This window comes from Copadichromis virginalis, linkage group LG19, assembly GCF_057382275.1.
Source record: "Copadichromis virginalis isolate Kocher_CV1m ecotype Utaka linkage group LG19, C_Virginalis_male_GT1.1, whole genome shotgun sequence".
NCBI lineage: Eukaryota > Metazoa > Chordata > Actinopteri > Cichliformes > Cichlidae > Copadichromis > Copadichromis virginalis.
Genome location: NC_140636.1, coordinates 10447489 through 10468046, shown reverse-complemented (window position 1 = coordinate 10468046; position 20558 = coordinate 10447489). Strand labels below are relative to the sequence as shown.

General features: G+C 41.9%; 2 protein-coding genes across 5 annotated transcripts; one reads left to right on the top strand and one right to left on the bottom strand.

Moving 5' to 3' along the window:
• Nucleotides 1-571: 571 nt before the first annotated feature.
• ckba (creatine kinase, brain a) lies at nucleotides 572-5758 on the bottom strand. 4 transcript variants are annotated; one of them, XM_085440734.1, is made up of 8 exons: nucleotides 5581-5758; nucleotides 3634-3835; nucleotides 2700-2854; nucleotides 2484-2616; nucleotides 1844-2015; nucleotides 1400-1523; nucleotides 1115-1304; nucleotides 572-907 (listed from the first exon to the last, which is right to left on the bottom strand). In XM_085440734.1, exons 2-8 carry the CDS (start codon nucleotides 3824-3826, stop codon nucleotides 729-731), a joined length of 1146 nt encoding a protein of 381 aa, XP_085296860.1. In that variant the 5' UTR covers nucleotides 3827-3835; nucleotides 5581-5758; the 3' UTR covers nucleotides 572-728. The 4 variants fall into 4 exon arrangements, with proteins under 4 accessions (XP_085296860.1, XP_085296858.1, XP_085296859.1 ...); XM_085440732.1 differs by lacking the exon at nucleotides 3634-3835 and adding an exon at nucleotides 2972-3159 and having other exon boundaries at nucleotides 5581-5754; XM_085440733.1 differs by lacking the exon at nucleotides 5581-5758 and adding an exon at nucleotides 4217-4292.
• On the top strand, nucleotides 4419-20105 carry trmt61a (tRNA methyltransferase 61A). The gene is made up of 4 exons (XM_085440736.1): nucleotides 4419-5083; nucleotides 6426-6769; nucleotides 14220-14486; nucleotides 19426-20105. Exons 2-4 carry the CDS (start codon nucleotides 6442-6444, stop codon nucleotides 19719-19721), a joined length of 891 nt encoding a protein of 296 aa, XP_085296862.1. The 5' UTR covers nucleotides 4419-5083; nucleotides 6426-6441; the 3' UTR covers nucleotides 19722-20105.
• The last annotated feature ends 453 nt before the right edge of the window (nucleotides 20106-20558 follow it).

Here is a 20558-nt window from a genome sequence, read left to right as displayed (position 1 = left end):
TTTGCCTCAAAGGTTTGAGGGGAAAAAAAAAAAAAAAAAATTACCTGCAAGTTGCTTCTATCACCAACTTCACTGAATTCAACGGTGCTATCTGAGACATTTGCATCAGTGTTTCCCAAAACAAAGAGCAAAGTCTCATGATTCCAGTCTAATACTAGCTGAGGAGAGTCAGTGGAAACTTAGCTGTATTTAAGGACACTGGCTGATGCATAATGGGTGCTGGAGTTATTAGGAAATGCATTTAAGGAAATTTGCAGCTTGTTTAATGTCTTAAGTTCATTTTGTAGGGAGTAAGTGCAACCAGAGTCACTTGGAAGCTTCGGGCACCTAATCTTCCACTGCATTGATTTTTATTTTTTTTTCCCCTCATCTTGTGCAGCATTTAAAATGAATGTGGTGGTGGCTCTCGTCGTAGTTCAGACTGATGTAAAGAGATCAGCAGCTCCCCTTAAAATGTGGCATTTATCTGCATTTGCCTTAAATTAGCTACAGGCCTTTCCACAGCTACCAGGACTAGTATTAAATATTCCAAATATTTCATCAGTTTCACTGCAATGAATTACAAGCAGGCTTTGCTTTGAACAGAACAGTTTATTTGATGTCAGAACTTACAGGAACAGTTTCAACTTAAATACAAATCCCAGCTGTAATAGAGTGCATTCAAGGATGGAGTCAACCAGAGTAGACTGTGGGTGAGGAATGGAGGAGAATGGGAGTTTGGGAGGGATTTACTTCTGGGCGGGCATCAGGTCATCGATGGACTGTCCTTTCTCTAGCCTCTTTTCCATGTCCACCAGCAGTTTGACTCCGTCAACCACCATCTGCACCAGCTCCACCTCAGAGAAGCCCAGCCTGTCCGCATTGGAAATGTCAAAGACACCACCCACAGCAGCAGTGTCCACTCCACCTGATGGTAAAGCAAAAGGGTTTTTAAATGCAACTCAACACACCTCACAGAAACTGACATTTGGAGCATTTCTAAACAAGGCTTTGTCATGTACTGCTCAGGAAAATGCAACTAGTCGTGAAATATGAAAATGTGCTCAATGTAGTTTTAAATTTGGAGAACACTCAAACCAGTTCCAGCAGTAGGAACTAAAATAATAAAGCTCACCAGTTCCACGTTTCTGGAGCCTCAGCTTCTTGAGAACTTCCTCAAACTTGGTATTTTTGCTCAAGTTTGGCAGCTTCACATGTACACCTGCACGCAGGCCAGTGCCCAGGTTAGACGGGCAGGTGAGGACGTAACCCAGGTGCTCATTCCACATGAATTCATGGCTCCTCTCCTTGAACAGGCTCTCAATCTGCACAGATAAGAATATGCTCTTAGAGTCTTGCTAATGTGAACAGAAACTCTGCTAAAGATCAGTGATTAGAAACTTAAGGCTTTTCTAGCAACCTTTGTGAGCCCGGTACAGAAGCGGGTAAACACTTCCTTCATGTTGCCTCCTTTCTGCATCGAGATCACACGCAAGTGGTCCTCTTCATTCACCCACACCAGGAAGGTCTTGTTATCATTGTGCCTGTAGACAGGAAATACAATTTTAAGTCAAAATACCAGTGGAGAGATTTACATATACATATGTACAACGCATCCACTTAACACACTGTTTGCTGCTACAACTACACATGTTTCTTTTCCAAATATTTATTTATAAGTGACTTATGTATGTATGTATGTATGTATATATTGTACTATTCTTAGTTAGCGTATTGTCTGTCTTGTCTTAATGTTGGTTTAAAATGGAGCACTGTAACAAAAAATAATTTCCCCCAGGGATCAATAAAGTATTCTGATTCTGATATTCCTGGCAGACAAACTGCATTAAAGACTAGACATTACCAGATGCCTCTGGCATCGGGCCAGTCGCGGGCCATCCCTGAGGCCAGCAGCAGAGGAGACACTGGCTTGTCAAACAGGAAGTGGTCATCAATGAGCTGCTGCTGCTCTGCGTCAGTCATGTTCTTCAGGGCATAATATTTCCCCTTCAGATCTCCAGACAGAGAGGCCAGAGCTGCAGGGACAAGAGCCGTGATTTATGACAGATCTGAGACATGAAAAATCCACTATGACATTTGTGGACAAATTACTCTTAGGCTGCAGTTCCGGTCTGTGATGAACAGTTTGGGGGAAAAAAAATGCTGAACTGATCCAATTCCACACTGAGCTTTGGAAAATCAAATTAAGATAAAAAGATTTACTAGTGTTTTTAGCATCAGAATAAATTGGTCATAAGAGTCTAATCCACCTTTGTTTCTGTGCTGCATTTTAACAAACACTAGGGGGCATCTACTGCCTCACAAACGAGTCCACAAGCATGAGCAACGTGAATCACTGGTTTCAGGGCATAGAGTTGTGTTGCTTTTATATAACAATCATCTGGCGGCAGGCCGTCTCCATCTGTGTAGATCAGCTTAGTGATTTGCAGCAGAGTACAATCACTGTCACTAACCATCTTCTTTCAGTACAGAGGCCTCCTTACCTTCAATGGAAAGCTTTTCCACAGCGCGTCTCTCTCCTCTGCTGCAGTGTGGTGGCAGACTGAAGCCGCGGATGCTGCGGCCTGTTCGGACCCTGGAGCTGAGCACGTAGTTGGGATCGAGATCATCACCACCCTTAGAGAGCAGAGTCACATTAGGCTTGGCTGAGATTCCAGAGTTAAATTCGGCTTTGTTAAGCGATGGCAGAGCTGCGGTACCTTCAGGTTGCCTGAGTTGAGGTCAGTCTTGTGCTTGTCTGTGGGTTTGTATCCTCCATGTCGGTCCTCGATCACAGGGTCCAACAGGTCTTTGAAGACTTCGTATGTCTCCTCATCCCCAGCAACACAGCCCACAGTCATAATGAAGGGGTGGCCTGCACGTGAAGCCAACAGGGTCACAAGAGACCGCGGACAGCAATATACAAACAAACATCCTCACAAATTAAATGTGCTCTGTGTCGTCAGGGCTCAGACTGGGACTGTTACTGTACCAGGATTGTCAACCCCTGTCTGAATGACACCATCTATGGTGAAGCCGCTGGGTGTAGCCCTCTCTCTCAGTTTCTTGTACATGTCCTGGGTTAAAACCTTGGCCATGTAGTTGTTGTGCTGACTGAGATCTGGGTACTCATCCTCAGCTGACAGCCTCTTCAGGGTCAGCTTGACCATTTTGTCAGAGCTAAACAGAAACAGTCTACAGGGTGAGGAGAGTTACCTGCCATACAGTTTACAGCTACCAGGTCATCCCAACCTGAAGGGTTATAACATCAACTTCATTTGTGTTGTAGTCTTCAATACAGTAGAGAATATCGCACATAATAAATTGAAAGCAGCAGGGACTATCAGCTGCATACATTATGTAACTCTGGTAATCTTTACACTTTGCTTTTAAGTTGTGCAATACTGGCCTGAAAATGGAAACCCATTTAGAGGAGAGTGGCAGGTTCGAATAGAATCAGTACTCCATATGTTTGTAAAAATTGGTTGACTTTATCCCCTTAACAAGGTCACAGTGCAAAAAGCCTCCCCCTCACACAAACAGGGACACAAAGCACCGCTGAGACCATTACAGGCAGTGGATCAGACCGAACAGATGGTAGTTTGGCTGAAAAGCTGCTTGGGATTTTTTTTTTTTTTTTTTTTTAATAAATACCTGGGTTATCAACCCCAGTCTGAATGACATCATCCAGAGTAAATCCACTGGGTGTTTGTTTGCTCCTCAGCCGCTCATACATAGCAGGAGTCAGAACCTTGGCCATATGATTGTTGTGTTTGCTGAGGTCCGGGTACTCCTGCTCGGAGGAGTATTTCATCTTCGTCTGGTTGTGCGTGTTACCGAAAGGCATGGCTGATCCCTGGTCGGAGGACGGAAGGGAGAGACGGTGAAAAAAACCCCAAACAAACCGCAAAATACCGATAGAGTCAGGACTGAGTCTACAGCTGACATGCACATACAAATGGGTGTTAGTTTCGGGGGGGGGGGGGGGGGGGGTTTAGCAGATAAACGATTCATCCCGCTGTGCAGCGCGTTTAGCAGGTGACAACACATGCACCACATCAGTTTTGTTAAGCATAATTGATCGTATTTCTTTTTTTTTTTTTTAAATCACCTTAAAAAACTACTCAAATGTTAACATTAGTTCCTGTAGTAAAAAGCGCCTTTAATTTCATCGTAAAAGCTAGAGAGATTTTGCCAGTGCGACCTAATTCTAAATTAAACTGAGCGAAAATCTTACCTGTTGTAGAATTTGCGGATTATTACTATTACTACTGCCACCAGGGCTTGATACAAAGATCCCTATTTTTTCCTGACCGAGGAGCTCACAAGGCACCAGCAGCGTCCCAGCAGCTCTCCAACCGGACTAAAGACTTGAGATGGTGATTTATAGCAGACGATCCTCCGCTCCCATTGGTCAGTATTTGTAGTCCATTCATTCAATTGGACGCGCTCCAGCGAGGATTCCTTTTGTTCGCTGGTATTTCACTCCCATTTCTGTTTTTTGTGGTCTTTATTGCATTTTTGCAGCAGTGCATTAAATTACTTATTACACGTTCAGCTTTCTGGTTTCTAGTTTTAGACAAATTATCAGCACCTTTAAAAAACAGAATGCAACTTAAAGTGCAAACGAATACATAGTAGCATATATTTCTTTTTTCTCCTACTACGGTAAAACTACAATCTTACATCCACTAGTTTAACTTACTGGTGATAACTGTTTTTGTTGTTGTTGTTGTTGTTGTATTATTATTATTTTTTTACAATTATCCTATTTAATGTTCAGGAAATAATCGTACAGATGGTAAAAAAAAATATTTGCCAAAGGCGAAATTTGGAAATTCGCAAACCAACTGCACAAAATAAACATATGAATCTGCAGGTTTTCGGCAAAAGAGGTTTTTACTGATTGTTGCTGCTTTGTACACCGGGTTATCTTCCGGTTTCATCGATTCAACTTCCTCTGAAAACAACGCCACATGTGTGAGTGAGGAATGAATGGATGTCACTGCTGAACATAGAGCCGCATTAAGAACAGAATTGGTCCTCTTAAGTCTATTTTTTGCTTGTTTTGTCCAGCAGTCAAAGAACACTACTTCTGAAGGAGGTAGGTGGAGAGCTTCCAACGGCTGCTTTTTTCCCCCCGCTAATAGCCGTTAGCCGGTGTTCTAACAGGTGCTAGCATCGCTAACGTTAGCATGTAAACGTTGAAACGAAAACTTCGTAAGTTGACTTATGTTTTCAGACGTTTTGCACTGTGGCCTTTTGCCGGTTTTGTGGAGTTACAATTTTTGCCACTTTAAACACAAAACCAGTCAAACACGCAAAAACATTTACAGTAAATGCGACCCAAACATGAACGTTAGTTTGCTCAGGTAACTAACGTTAGCATCATTTACACAAAACGTATTCTCTATTGACTTGTTTTTCTTTATTTTACTATAAACAGAAATTAAATTTAAGCGAAGAGGTAATATAACACGATCTACTGCCCCTAATAGGCAAAGCCATCACAGTTTGCTTGACTTCAATACCAGAGAAAAAAAAGTTGTCTTTAAAACTAACAAACAAATAGAAATATAACTGTAAAGTCATCTCACTGACATCTTCTCCATGTTTCTCCGATATAAATTTGTCCTTTTTTCACTTGAAGGAGAAGCTGGTTAAAGTAGATCCGTCGTTCAGATGAACTAAAACAGTCGTTGGTCCTGAGGTTGAACGATACTGGATTTAATAAGCAACGTTCAGTGCGCGTGACAATTCACGAGCAGCTCCGTCAATTAACGTGTGACAGTGGCACAGTTGTTACCAAAGCAACAAGGAGCCTGCATCAGCAGCAGACTACCTTTTCCGCTTGTTTGTAATGTGCAAAAATGAAAATACAATTGAAAACAAAGTTAAAAAGATATTGTTTGCAAAACGATCAACCAGAATCTACAATGTCAAAATGGGAAGATATTAAGATTTGGTAAAACATATTAGTTTATACATCCTTTCCCCTCATGAGATGCTTGCAAACTAAATTGAACTGTAGATTGTAGGTAAAAAGAAATTGTTATAAAAAAAAAATCCCTTCACAGTGATGGCTTGTCCCAGTGGTGGGCAACTCCAGGCCTCGAGGGCCGGTGTCCCTGCAGGTTTTAGATGTTTCCTTGAACCAACACAGCAGATTTAAATGGCTAAATTAGCTCCCTAACATGTCCTGAAGTTCTCCAGAGGCCCAGTAACAAACTAATCATGTGATTCAGGTGTGTTGACCCAAGGTGAGATCTAAAACCTGCAGAACACCGGCCCTCGTGGCCTGGAATTGCCCACCCCTGGCTTATCCTGATTTTAAAGTTGTAAGTTGAGTGAAATATGTCAAATTAGTGATCAACCAACTACATCAGTGTAATTAAAATAGTAAAAAGAAAAAATGCCCTTTAAGTAGGCCCGTCTTCTTTTTCCAGAGTGGCCGTGCTCACGATGAGTTTTGTGGAGTACTCGGACTTCATTCAAGATGGGGATGTTGCCATCATTTACCTGAGCCACAACAATGTGATGCCTGTCAAGGTGCAGCAGGGTGCCCAAACGCAGACACGCTATGGAGTCATTCGCCACTCCACAGACCTGATTGGTCAGCGTTACGGGTCAAAGGTGACCTGCAGCAAAGGATGGTTCCATGTGCTCCACCCAACGCCGGAGCTGTGGACAGTTGCCCTGCCGCACCGCACACAAATCCTCTACACCACAGACATCGCCTTCATTACCATGATGCTGGAGCTGAAGCCAGGCTCCATCGTGTGCGAGTCAGGTGAGGGTGGCATCATGGTGATGTCTCGTGGATGGAAACCGTTCTAGAAAGGAAGGGTTATCAGTGTGTGTGTTTGCTTTAACAATATATTCCAAATACATAGAAAATCATAAAGAAATGTGATCTCAATTGATGTGAAAGGTTTCAGTGCACTATGTTATTGGATTGCTATTTTAATCTGTTTTAAAACAAACTTTATGTATACTGGGTGTTTTATTGATGCTGGGACAAACTGGTCTATTTGAATTAGCAAGCGATTATCAAGCTGAAGCTCACTCACAGGTCTGTTCACTGCAGCTGTCAGCTCAGTTATATTGGGTAGATTATGACCATCATCCCTCTTTAGGGTCTGTGTGGCTTTTTATAGGGTCACTGCTGACTAAAAAGGTATCAGTGCTCCTGCTTGAGCATAAAGTCAAGTCTTAAAGGTGGATGCTGCTGATGCTGCACCAGTCTCTGTCATCAAATATTCAGCTGTTTTCTGTCATGATTTTGTTAGCAAGTCAACCTATGTTCAACCCTTAACCTATGATTTGGGATGTGCATGTCACTCCAAAATATTATTCTGCATTCACAAGGGACTAATCAGCTGTTCTTTGAAGCTCCACTTGTTCTGTGTGGGTTTTTTAGTAACATGATTCCCTAGTTTTGCTGACAGATTTAGCATTGATTCTTTTTTTTGTTTGTTTGTTTTGTTTATTTGTAAACAGATTTATTGAGAACTTTAGTAGTCCCTCTTTGAGCTCTGCATGTCTCTCCTGTTAGTGTAGTAGCATCTAATCTTACCACACCTCATGTTAGGCAATCAGATGACTTGGGTACTAATATTTTCTTCCTAGTATTTAGCAAACAGACGACTGAATCCTCGCAGTAATTTGCTGTACAGACAGGTTTTACATGTTTACAAGGTTGACTTGTCAAGCACATGCTTATTATCCAACCTGTAGCTGGAGTGGGGTAACGCATGTGTCTTCTGTCAGACATTCATGAAATGGATGTAGAGATGTCATCCATTAGTAAGATCCAACATTCATCAGCTGAATTTTTATTTTTTTAAAGTAAGTGACCTGTGCAGCTTTGCTTGTTGTGGAAGTCATTAGAAAATGTTAAATGAAGCTCCAAGAAACTCTTAAATATTAAAATGTTACATTGTTCAGGTAAGCTGTAAATCCTCTTTTTAGAATGTCTCACCTGAGGATTTATAACAAATGTTTTTTTACTCTTAAAGTGGCAAAGTTTGATTTGTTACGTCCTGCATTTTTTAATTTAGTTTGCCCTCAAATCTTTTCTGTTGCAGCTTTTAAGTATCGCCTCATTTGAATCACCCTGTTTACACCTTGGAGTTCTAGCCAGATGTTGTCACGTAATGAAACTCAGCTGTTCGTATTGAACATTATGGGATTGTTACAGATGTGTCTCTGAACATTCAGACATTATGTAACCTGCAGTTTTAGTGTCATTCCCATTTTTTTTGTCCTCGGGGATTCCTCCAATCACTGCTTGGCCATCATTTCCATTTGTCTAATTGCAATCACCCAGAGTGTGTTATTGTGTTTGGCTATGGATTGCACTTTATCTTAGTCTGAAAGCAGAAAGGAGGGTAGGAGAAGATGTGTGCGTGTGGTGCAGTGCTTCATCATGCCAAGATAGAATACAACAAAAGTCTTCCCTTTAATTATTAAACAAATAAAGTTAGAATAGCAGATAAAACACATGGTTAAGTAAACTCCTGAATGATTATAGTTTTTTATTTGGGGCGCTTGAGCATCATTTTTGTCAATGAGGTACAAATCAGCATTTCAGTGGTGACTCACAAATTTCAGCCTTACAGTCAACAACAACAGCGAGTATGTGCTGTGGAGACTTTTTGCCAGTGAGCTGTGTAAACAAGCAGAGATTGGATGTGATAATTTTGCTGTTCTTGTGCTGACATGCTAAACCTGCTGAAGGAGCATTTATTCCTGTAGAGGAGTCACCTTGAAGGCAAGTTGGTCTCCAAGGTTTGTAGGTAATGATTTCCTGCTGGCTTCATTTTCTTCACAGCTTTATCAGGCGTCATCAATCAGGTCCAGAGCAAATGAAGTTGTCAAATATTTGCTAAGGGTAACACCGTACATGTCAGAAGGTGGAACATCAAGTCAGGATAACATTTAGCGCTTGGGCAAGTGTGAGCCGAAGCCTTTACTCCTTTTTTTAGTATTTATAAAGAGAGCACAGTGACATGATCGTGTGTAAGACGTGGAAACCCTGTTGCATATGCATTCTTTTTGTTAAATTTCCTAAATATAGGTTTCAGAATATTTAAGTCAAGCGCTTCAAATAAATGTTTGCAACATGCAATTTATTTTCAGTTAATTGCAGTGACGCCAAAAAAAGCATGTCTTATTTTTTGCTCTTGATATTGAAATTAATCGACTGCCCATGTCTTTAGAAAACCGCAAAACCTCTGTAAATCACCCATAAATCTAACCACACCTATGAGGGCTGTTTGGGGATTGCACTTACATGCCACTTTCTGGCCCTAAATGTTAGCAATAAGTGCCAGTTAGCTCTGCACCTTGACGTTAGCCTGAAATTTTAGCCCGATGCTCAGTTGTAGCGCCCAGAATACACTAAACTGGGATGCTGGTGGTTGCTCCCTTCATGTCCTTCCAAACCATTTCTGTTGGATTAATCCCAAGACTCAACTTGGCCTTTGCAAAGCACAATATTTATTCATGTTTGCCCATTCTTTAGCAGAACAACATTTGTTGTTTAGAAGTTAACGTTTAAGAAATCCCAGAGTGGATCTGACACCTTGCTTATACAGTGCTTTTGTTGGTTGGTAACAGTGTGTCTGACTGTGGAGTGGAAAGTATTTCTAGATGATTTTTCCAGGCTGCATAAACAGCATTTTTCCAGAGGACCTCAGAAATGCGTCATCAAAAATATTTTTTGAGGATAAGTCTTTAAAAGATACATTTTCTTTACAACAGGGCATTCACTTATCCCTTTCACTGAAAATATCCAGCTCTGATTTTACCTTTCAGTTTACTGCTAATCGTTGATGTTTATATTATCTTCGTTACAGATGTGTATTATCAGATCATTTACCTCAATAATTAAATCTGAAAGTACAATAAATACCTTTCCGTTGTATAACTGGGTTCTCTTTAGCTACTTGAAAGTCTGATTCAGTTTTAAGCTACATTTGTGCGCTTATATCTTGTATAAGACGACTCAAAGGGACCAATGGAAGCTGGCCATTTTTAAACTTTACTCCTTTGTAATGATCACTCTCAACATTAGCCACAACATCCTCTTACAGCTGGCTCTCAAGCAGCTTAACTAAAACATTTGGAATTGAGGATCATTCACACATCACAAGTTAATGATCAGATGACATTTTGCTGTTGCTTTCACTTTCTAAATTGCTGGGAAGTTAAATTATGTGACCTCTGTCAGGGTTTTGCATTTCATCTGGCCAGTAACCATGTTGTACTCGATGTAGGAACAAGATGAGGAACAGTAAGCACGAATGACCTTCAGTTCAGGTCAGTTGTATTCCCATTCTCAGCCCCCTCCCCCACTCTGGCTTTATCACTACTTCCTCTTGTACAGTGGCTACCAGCTGACTTGACGCCTTGTTGTGGGAGGAGATTAGAAACATTGATATGATTCATTTCTTAAACTCATGCATTGAAGCAAAGCTCTCAGTTGGTAGCATGTACAGTCATGTAGGTATTTTTTGTTTGTTTTCCCCAGTGGAGAAAAGATGGATGTGGTTGATTCTTACATGTTGCGTTGTAAAACATGTCTGAATCTAAAACACTAAGGTTTAAGATTCCGAAAATTTAAAAGCGACACGCACCATGTGACAGTCTCCCACGTCCTAACGAGGACAAGAGCTACATGTTTGATGTAGTACAGAGCATCTGGAAAGTATTTACAGCGTTTTACTTGTCCCACAATTTGTCAGCCTTAATCCAAATAGATTAATTTCATTTTACCTTCAAAACTCCTCCTCAAACAAATACCCCATATTGACAAAGTGACATTTATTAAAAATGAAAAACAAAAATCGATAAATCTGCATTGGAGGGTTTTTTGTTTTGTCTGTATTATTGTAGGGTTTTTACCTTACCATATAAATTGCCTTGAGGCATCTGTTGTTGTGAGTTGGTATTGTATAAATAAAATTTAAGCACAAACCAAGCCATGAAATCCAAGGAATTCTCTGTAAACCTCAGAGACAGGATTGTATCAAGGGACAGATCTAAGGAAAAAGAAAGGCAGCACATTGGCCTCCATCATTAGTAAATGGAAGACGTTTCGAACCATTAGGACCCCTCCTACAGCTGGCCACCTGGCCAATCTGAGCAATCGTGGTAGAGCAGCCTTAGTAAGTGAGAAGACCAAGAACCCAATGGCTACATTGACAGAGCTCCAGTGTTACTCTGTGGAGAGCAGAAGGATAACCAATCAGGCCTGTATGGTAGAAGGGTTAGATGAAAGCAACTCCTCAGTAAAAGGCACATGACAGCCCACAAAGAGTTTGCCAAAGGCACCTGCAGGACTCTGAGACCATGAAAAATAAAAAAAATCTCTGGTCTGTCTAAAACAAAAATAAAACTCTTTGGTCTGAATGCAAAGGAAAAAAAGTGTCATGCTCATCACCTGGCCAATATCATCCCTGTAGTGAAGCACGGTGGTGGAACCATCATGCTGTTTTGTACAGAGACATCTTTGCTCCAGATGAGCTGCCCCAGAGTGCGCTGGACTCTGAACTGGGCTGAAGGTTTATCTTCCAACAGGAAAATGACCCTAAGCAATCAGCCAAGATTAGAAAGGAGTGGCTTTGGGACCACTCTTTGAACGTCCTTGAGTGACGCTGCCGGTAGCGAGGCTTGAACCTGATTGAACATCTCTGGGGAGTTCTGAAAATGGCTGTGCACCGACAGCCCCCTTCCAACCTGATGATGTTTAAGAAGAATGGAGGAAACCTAAAAAGAAAGTTTGCCAAAAGTTTTGCGTCATACTCAAAAAGACTTGTGGTTGTTATTGCTGCTGCACTGAGCAAAGGTTGTGAATACTAATTTAATATTAATTGCTATAAGTATCTAGTGTTTTTAGTTTGATTTATTTTTAATACATCATAGAATACCCATGATCCTTTTTGTCTCGTTAGCAGTGCTGCTCATGAACCGCAGGGAAATAACTCAACTTGTCTAAAACTTTGAAAAAACATTCAGAAAAGGAAGTCTGATGAATTTCCTTTTGGGGTTTTTGGGAGGAATGTCAGTTTCAAACACTACACCCTTAGTACTAAAGAGCAGGTTTAGCATGATAAACCTGAAATGCAACAATAAACATTGTAACCACTAAAATCAGTGTAACACTGTGTGCAAATTAGAAATGTTGATAGAGGCTTTTTAAAATCATTGAAATGCACTTTCTCGACTTATAGTAAAGGTCAACTGTTCGTGTCCCAACACTTAGTCAGAACATGACTCTTTGTTGTAACGTCATTACTCAGAATGGGTGTGAAAGCCTCACATTGGAAGGGTATCTCACAGTTTTCACAGCATATGTCTCCTGTAAATGCGTCGCACTGCTTACACCTTTTTTTTCGTCTTGTTGTTGCTAAAATTTGATCATCATCATTTCAATGATGCCTATTTTTTTCTGTTGTTCTGTGTAAAACCAGCTGCTTCTATATGTCCTGTTTTTAGATGTTTGTCCTGTTTTAGTGTGGTATCACATCATAACCGAGTTTCCCTTTTTCAGTTTTTGGCTCATACTGAAACCAGTATTCCATAGTCACTATCGTATTAAGTCCTAAAGTGAGAAATAAGTGCACTCGGATGTTAAGTGGAGCAGTCCTCATCTCTGCAGTACCAGCACTCTCTCATTCTCAGTGTTTTAATTTGTCTCCATTTAGAGAGACACTTGTTATCAATTGTGGTCCTTTTCCAGATTTTCCAGACTTTGCACTCAGACGCTGCACTGATGATGAACGGTAATGCCAGTTTGTAATTAAAAACTCATTTTCTGGGTTTAATTTAAAATTTCGAAAGTTCCCGTTAGTATGTGTGTATGCCAGACTTTGCTATCATTCTTCCCTTTTAATCAGGGTAACTATAATGGAAACTGAGCATGTCACTATCCTGGCATGACGCCTGAGGTCCAGAGACTTTTAGTCATTGGCTGATGGTCTGAGTATGCAAGTAGCATTTAGGTACTGTCTGAGCCTCCACTGTAAACTCTGGTTTATAAACAAGTGTCTTACCAAAATTCTCTGCAGTGTTACAGTGCGGTGCATCATATCACCACCTAGATTTCTCATTGTTTTAGCATCTGCAAGGTTTCCATCAGTAATGTTCTTGATACTGTAGTCATTATATCAGTGTGTGCTTTTTTTTTTTTCCCCCTTTGACCAAAGTCTAACCTTAATTTAGTGCAGTGACTCAGAATTTCCAGTTCAGTCTTTCTACAGAAACAATGACTAAGTTTTCATTTTCTGTAAATGAGGCAATGTAAGTCGAAAACATTTCTAAACGACGTGCTCTGTCAGCCCTGTACAGGGCTCGTTATTAAAGTATCCCCAGCTTCTAATGTGGTCCAGTGTTTCCTGCTGCAGCCATTCCAGTTTTTCAATGTTCTGTGTTTGCAGGCACAGACCATCCAATCCAGCAGTTTGAGCTTTGAGCAAGTCAAAGCGCTGCCGTGTATTAAACACTGCCTTCTTTGTCACTACAATAACAAAGGCCGTGGTGATGTAATGTCGAGAGAAGAAGGAGGAGGGGATCTGCTGGCCTCTGGCTGTGTTCCCGACACTCCTTGCCCGAACAAGTCACATGAAGAGTGGTGTCCTCCCTTCCACCCCCCCAACTTTCCCTGTAAAATCACAATCACTTGTGTCATTTGTTCACAAGCTGTAAATTAGTGGGCTTTGTTTAGGGCACAGCACGGGGCTGCTTCAGGGTGAAAAAGGCCTGCTCGGAAATGTAGCGTCCACTTATCGTCCAGAGTAGACAGCAGAGCAGTGTGAAAATGTGGGTGTGTGTTGTAGTCGGATCTGTGATCTGGCTCTACTGACTGAGGACAGCGTTTACTGTCTATTCTAAAATACAACAGCACCTCATTTTGAGGTTTTGTGAGATTGCGTTGTTCCGTAGAATACTTAACCCGAAAATTTGTATCTGTATCTAGACTGGTCATTTAAGGGAAGTCAGTGAGATTGCTATACATGCAACATAATGTGAAGTGTTGTCCAAGACCAGTTCTTTAGCAGTGCTTTGTCCACACACAGAGATGAGGTTTGATAATACCTTAAGTCTGAATCTTTCTTGGTTATTTAGTTTGTGCTTGCTGACTTTTATTTTGAAATGGCCGTTTCGTGTAGACTAAAGCGTTCTTCTCAGATGTTCTGTGTTTCACTACGTGACCCTTGTTGTCTGTGGTTTTCTAGGTACAGGTAGTGGTTCCCTCTCCCACGCCATCCTGCGCACCATTGCCCCAACAGGTCACCTCCACACAGTGGAGTTCCACCAGCAGCGCGCAGAGAAGGTGGCCGAGGAGTTTAAGGAGCATCGCGTGGATCATCTGGTCACCGTCAGGAACCAGGATGTGTGCAAGGATGGCTTTGGAGTGACAGGGGTGGCAGATGCAGTCTTCCTTGACATCCCCAGACCCTGGGATGCAGTGGGACACGCCAAAGTTGCTATGAAGAAGCACGGTAAGAGTGAGTGTGCATGTGAGGGAGGGGGAGAGCTCTAATGAGCGTGTAGCAAGATGACTATCAAGTCAGGGTGTTTCAGCTAGCTCAGTCTACAAATTGCAAGGTCGAGCAATGATGGTTTGCATCATGGCTGACTGTAGGCTCATGCTCTATTTTTGACCTGTTGTGTTTCTGTAACCGGGCATCAGCAGGAGACAGAGGTCTTCCCAGATAGCACACAGAAAGATTACAGGTGGAAAAGTAAAAGGTTTTGGGATCAATTCCAGCTGGAGATACAGATTCCTCCAAACTGCGAGCTGTGCTGCAGCTCATGTTTACCTGTTCTTCACATAAATGTGTAAGAAATATTTTTCCACTAAGTCTGACTGCGATCTAACTATATGCAGAAATTAGGAAAGAGAATCTGGATCCTGATAGTTAAGTACTTTGCTTTGTGTGTACGTGTACTTAGTGTGTGTTGTCAGACAAATAATCAGCACCACCTGATGATGACTTTGGCGTGACTCGTCCTGGTGTTTCAGGAACATGACTGTGAACGGGCACATTTTAAAATACCAGTCCATGAGTTTATCTCCCCCCGGCCGTGTCGCCACACTCTGCACTCCCAGAACAACCATCGATCCTGCTCTTCGGCTCTCATTAACCTTGCCCTTGTGGTATTTCATAGTAACAGGAGCACAATCCAAACTCTGCTAGTGAGCTACAAAGCACGTAGGCGTCGTTGACAACCAGGATCTGCAGCATGCCCGGGCATGTTGGCAGTTCACTGGGGGGACCAGTGGTTAGCGATAAATTCAGACTGCATGAGCTGTGTAGAGCTCACAAGATCTGCACCTTTAGCCCAATGACTATTTAATTTATTTATTTTTAAAGGGGTGGGGGTTATTTGAGAAGTTTCACATTAATCTGAGAACACATTGGCCACATTCCTACCATGTGTCCTATTTATCTGTTTCAGAATCAGTGGGGTTCATGCATGAATTGGCTCTGAAAATGAGGAAATGACAGTAGGCTATACTGTTACTGTAGAACTCTACCGCCCTGCAGTTAAACCCCACAATAGATTACCTTTTATTTCAGAAGAAGAAGAAAGATGCTTGTTTAGTTCAGTCTGTCGTGGTTATTTTGGTTTGCATGGCCTTTTGCTTCCATGCAGAGTCACAGCTGTTGTGATCAGCATCACGACCTGATGGTTACATTTGTAGAGGTTCACGTCAGGATGCGGCAGGTCAACACAGAATCCGTTACATCTGATGGGTCGGCCCTGGTCCGAACAGGAAAAACTTTCCATCGTGGTCACCGGCCACTCTCAAAATAATCCATTAGCACAGCCCAACACTAGATGAGTAACACGGTGAGAAAGTATATTCTTTGCTTTATTGTTAATGTGCACAAATACTGCCACAGAAATTATATAAACAAAGATCTGCTTTTGTGGACATGAGAGTTCATATTTTGTTTACTGTAAAACACTTTAAGCCAAAAACCATGGCTCTGTCCTCTGTAATGAGAATCTGCTGAGCTCTACATAGTTGCCCTGAGAAAGTCACCTTGGCCAAAATACTGGAATACACTTGTGTAGGTGAACACTTGCTTAGCTTAGCTGCTACATCCTGGGTTTAAATTTCATCTGTGCATTGAAAACACAAACTGGAGTTGGTGTCAATATTTATTCTGCCACGACAAGCACTGAAGTTTTCTTTCACAGTCACATTTAATTTAACATCTCAATCCAAGTCAGAGTTAATATGCAGAAGATTAGTATTTTATGAATCTTAAAGCCAGAGTTCATGAATGATTTTACAAAGTAAGCCGAGTATGAGCAGGAATGCAGAGGGGACGAGGATGCTGCCCTGAAACTCTCCCACCACCTCTTTGACTCCCTTTTATGGTGCCACAGCTACATATTCCATCCATGAGCTGTTGGCCCTTGCATGCATATACGTGCATGCGCGCGCACACACACACACAAAGATAGAGATAAATAGAGTGCAGCCTTGTTGCAGAAGCAGTCCCATGACCATACAGGGTTATGCTGCAGGCCGAGAGCTGCTTGATGAGGCTCCACGAGGAAAGGTTTGGTTTACTGCCCACTGTTCAAACTGGTTTTCCCCAGAACATCAATGCCCCAATATGTTCCAGCTAAACACAAAAAGATGTAATAGTAAACAAACTAACAAAGATAGAAGTAGAATGGGGTGTTGTGTGCTTGGTGATAGGGATGCAGTCCCCAGGAGTGGGGTTTACACACTCTCAGGCTCCCACATGAAGTGAAAGAGATGTGCTTTCTGCTGAGGCCATATCATAATCAATTAAAACACCAGGGTTCTGGTGGGATTATCATCTACAGCTTCTGTCATGATTAAAAACTCATACATCTTATTCTGTTGAAAAGAAATTCTCCATCTTCAGAACCTGCCTGAGAACTGCAGAGACTGGAGGAATAAAATAGCTGAGAGCGCGTTTTCTTTAGTCAACAGAGTGTGAGACAAGGGGCAGGGAAATATTTCTCTTTCTCTCTCAAAGTTGTAATTCTCCTAATGTTTTGGCAAGCAGCCCGGCCCTGTGTTCGGCTGTTCCCTGAGAAGGATCCTGAATCCTATCAGAGCTCCCCCTCGCAGACTTATGGGTGGTATTATGCAAGTATAAAGCAAACATGTCCCATGGTCTCAGACACTCAAGAACCTTAAACTTTACAACTAGGAATCAGAGTTTCGTGCATATATTAAAGCCATTTGTGCGGCTGATATTCGGGGCCCCTAATAACCATTTGAAACACCCTTGTATAATCATCAACCCAGCCCCTCCCTGTGTATTCACCGTGGTTTCCAGGAGACCGCTGTTGAATGTGTTGAATGTGTTTAATGCTGTCTCGAGGGAGACCGCTGGTTCTGTTGGCCAAAGGAACGACCAGTATCTCAATAATCCCGCCGTCTCCTTCAGTGTTTACAGACACAATGGACTGCAGATGTGATCCTTTTATTGTCAGCCGTGCCACATGAGTCAAAATGCAGTATTTTTTCCACTTCTGGGTGTTAAGTGATTTTTAAAACCCGGCAACAGTGGCAAGTAAGAGCTGCAGAGGACGGCTGTAATCTTCTGGGCTACAAGTTATATTTAGGGACACAGCGTAGGGTCACTCCTGTATCTGTAGCATGAAACAACAAGCCAGTAATCAAAGACGAAAATGTAAACATCTTATTCTTTTGCTCTTTTTTTTGTTGTGACATCTGCATTCAGTGCAACCATCAGGTCAGACTTTAGGTTTGTAACCAGAGCAGGTACTCTGCTAGTAGTGTATGTGGTGGTGGACCTGCCTGTTCTTTCTGTGCTACAATAAATGCTGTATAATGTGGTGCAAGAGCAGGTCTATGAGTAGAATGTGACTGAACAACGACAGGTTACAGATGACAGAGAGCCACACGGCAGCCTTCTGATTACATAAGCAGCTCAATCAGAGACATCCAAACAGAAAATCCACAGATTTAGACTGAGTGTGTTTCACTTGCTTGTCTTGGTGTCACCATATTCATATTTTGAAACATTAGTTGGTGTTGGTTTTAGAAAAGTTTATATTCTCCATATTAAACCCCTATTAAGGCACTTAAGATTTTCACTCTAAGATGTTTAAATTTGTTAACCCTAACCCCTGACCAATGCAGCTGCATCGCTCAGAGTCACATTCTTTGGGCTTCAGGACAGCCAGTGAGAGTTCGCTCCAGCCTCACGCTGCGATCACAGCAAGGATTCATTTGGAGACGAAAAGCCGTGGCCAGTAGGTGATCTGTGTTCATTAAAGCACCGGCTTATCCCCTGATGAGCCGCAAGCTGCAGTCTGGACTCAGCAGGTCACAGGACTGCTTTGTTAGGAAGGAAATATGCCTGGAAAGTGCTACAGGGTGTTTGGAAAGAAACAAATTATTAATAGAAGGTGTAGTATCGTAGGGATCCCAGGGGTGATACTTCAATGTCTTCTCGGTCCATATCAGGTCTACAAATCTGGTTTATGTTATGAATCTTCATTCAGGGATGTTTTTGAGGAGAATTGTTTTCAGACTATAAACGTGGAACACTTTCTATACTTGGATGCTTTGAGAAAGAGTGATGAAAATAACTCTAAAGATGATACTGTGTAATGATTAGCAGATAAACTCAGATTAAACAGATTAAGATGTGCAGAGATGTCTCGTACTGACATTAAACAGAAGGGTTGGGAGTCAATACAACCTGGCAGTCTGACGGTAATTATTGTTCAGTTTGCACAGTAACAGGTCAAAGATCTTACTTCAGACTATTGAAAATATGGATAAAAAACAGACTTTGTACCAGGACACTGAGGCGACGACAGCTCATTCCTGTTACTGCAACACTTTTTGAGACGCAAACCTGAATCTGGTGACGGTAACAAGAATGCTTTCCGCTGTCCTGATGATAACGTTACAGCTGATTACACGTGCCAAAAACTAGAACTCACACCCTGCTTTGAAATATTGGTTTTTGTCTTTTTAAAGACAAATACAAACCTTGTTTGGCCGTGACATTGACAAAATAAGGTTTTCGGGCTCAATTTAATGGTCATGAACACTGGATATCTTTCAAGAGCAGGAATTCTGACAGGACCGTAGAAGAGAGCTTTGAGTTTTATATATATCGGGAAAAACAAGATACGGTAGCAGACGCACTTGTTCAGCTGCACAGGAGACTCCAGTTGGTTACTGAAAGTAGTGTTTTAGAAGCTAGACAGGAAGTGATGTCATGATTATTTTCAAAGCAGCGATTATGTTGCATTACCTCTCTAAATAACATGAGCTGACCAATACTGGGATAAGTTGACAACAAAGGGCGCTTAAACGATTGTGGTCACACATGGTCTTGATACTTTTTTGGGAGCTTCGTGTTTACTTGTGGTTTGTTTTCTGTTCTGCGTCTCCTGCAGGTGGTCGGCTGTGCTCCTTCTCTCCATGCATAGAGCAAGTTCAGAAAACATGCGAGGCGTTGCAGGATCAGGGCTTCGAAGACATCAGCACCACGGAGGTGCTGCTGAGAGAGTACGATGTCCGAACTGTCTCTCTACCGCTGCCAGATTTCGGCCCTGATCCCGAAACCACAGAGGAGGCGACTCCCGCTGCTCCTCCGAACCACGCCTCCATCTCACTGAAGACCACCACGCTGCCCAGAGAAATGCCCGGCCACACGGGGTACCTTACTTTTGCTACCAAACCAAGAACCTAAAGCTTGGAGTGAGAGGGATTTCTCTGGAACAGAGTTTATAATCCACCTCACTCTGGTGTCATTCCTAAGGCTCGGGTAATCCAGCAGGAGCACCAGGCTCCTCCCGTCCCTGCCTGGTACTGCAGCGCCGGGAGGATTTACAGTTTTGCGCGTTACATAATTTTGTGCTTTGTCAGTTGGCACCGGTTCGATGCTTTCATCAAGCAGCACTGAAAATGAATTGAAGAGCAATTTCATTTGAGAAGATTAAGATTTATAACTCTGAGATTATAGCTGATTATTTGGCTCTCCCTTTCATAAGAGTTACAGATAACCTCTGCTTTTATTTGTTGGGGAAGAAGGAGCTTTATTATTTTCAATAAATACAATGATTGTGGGACAATATTTGTGTCATATTTCTGTTTTGAAGCACAGAAGCTTTGAAGTTTGATTTAACAGCATGAAACCACACATTTGTTACATTTCAAACATAAACCGTGTATGTTCCTGTTAAACTGCAGATTCCATCTGTTTGTTAAGTCTCCTATACAAGGAAAAAAATCTGTCTGCAGTCCTTCCTCCACACAGACACCTCCACCTGTCATAAACACCCTGAGTGATTGCTCCGTCAAATGCATCCATTGAGGTTTCCCCCTCCCCTGTTTGAAAGGAGAGATCCGGTGTAGCAGGAAATCATTACTGCTGTATTTAATTTGAGCTCTGGGTGTTCTCATTTATCATCTCATAAAGGGCTTTTTGGGGTTTTTTGCAAAGCATTAGCCGAATAGTGTCTCCAAACAAATGCTCTGTGCAGAAGGTACAGCCCCACTTACAAAAACGTTAGAATGCTAAAATGTG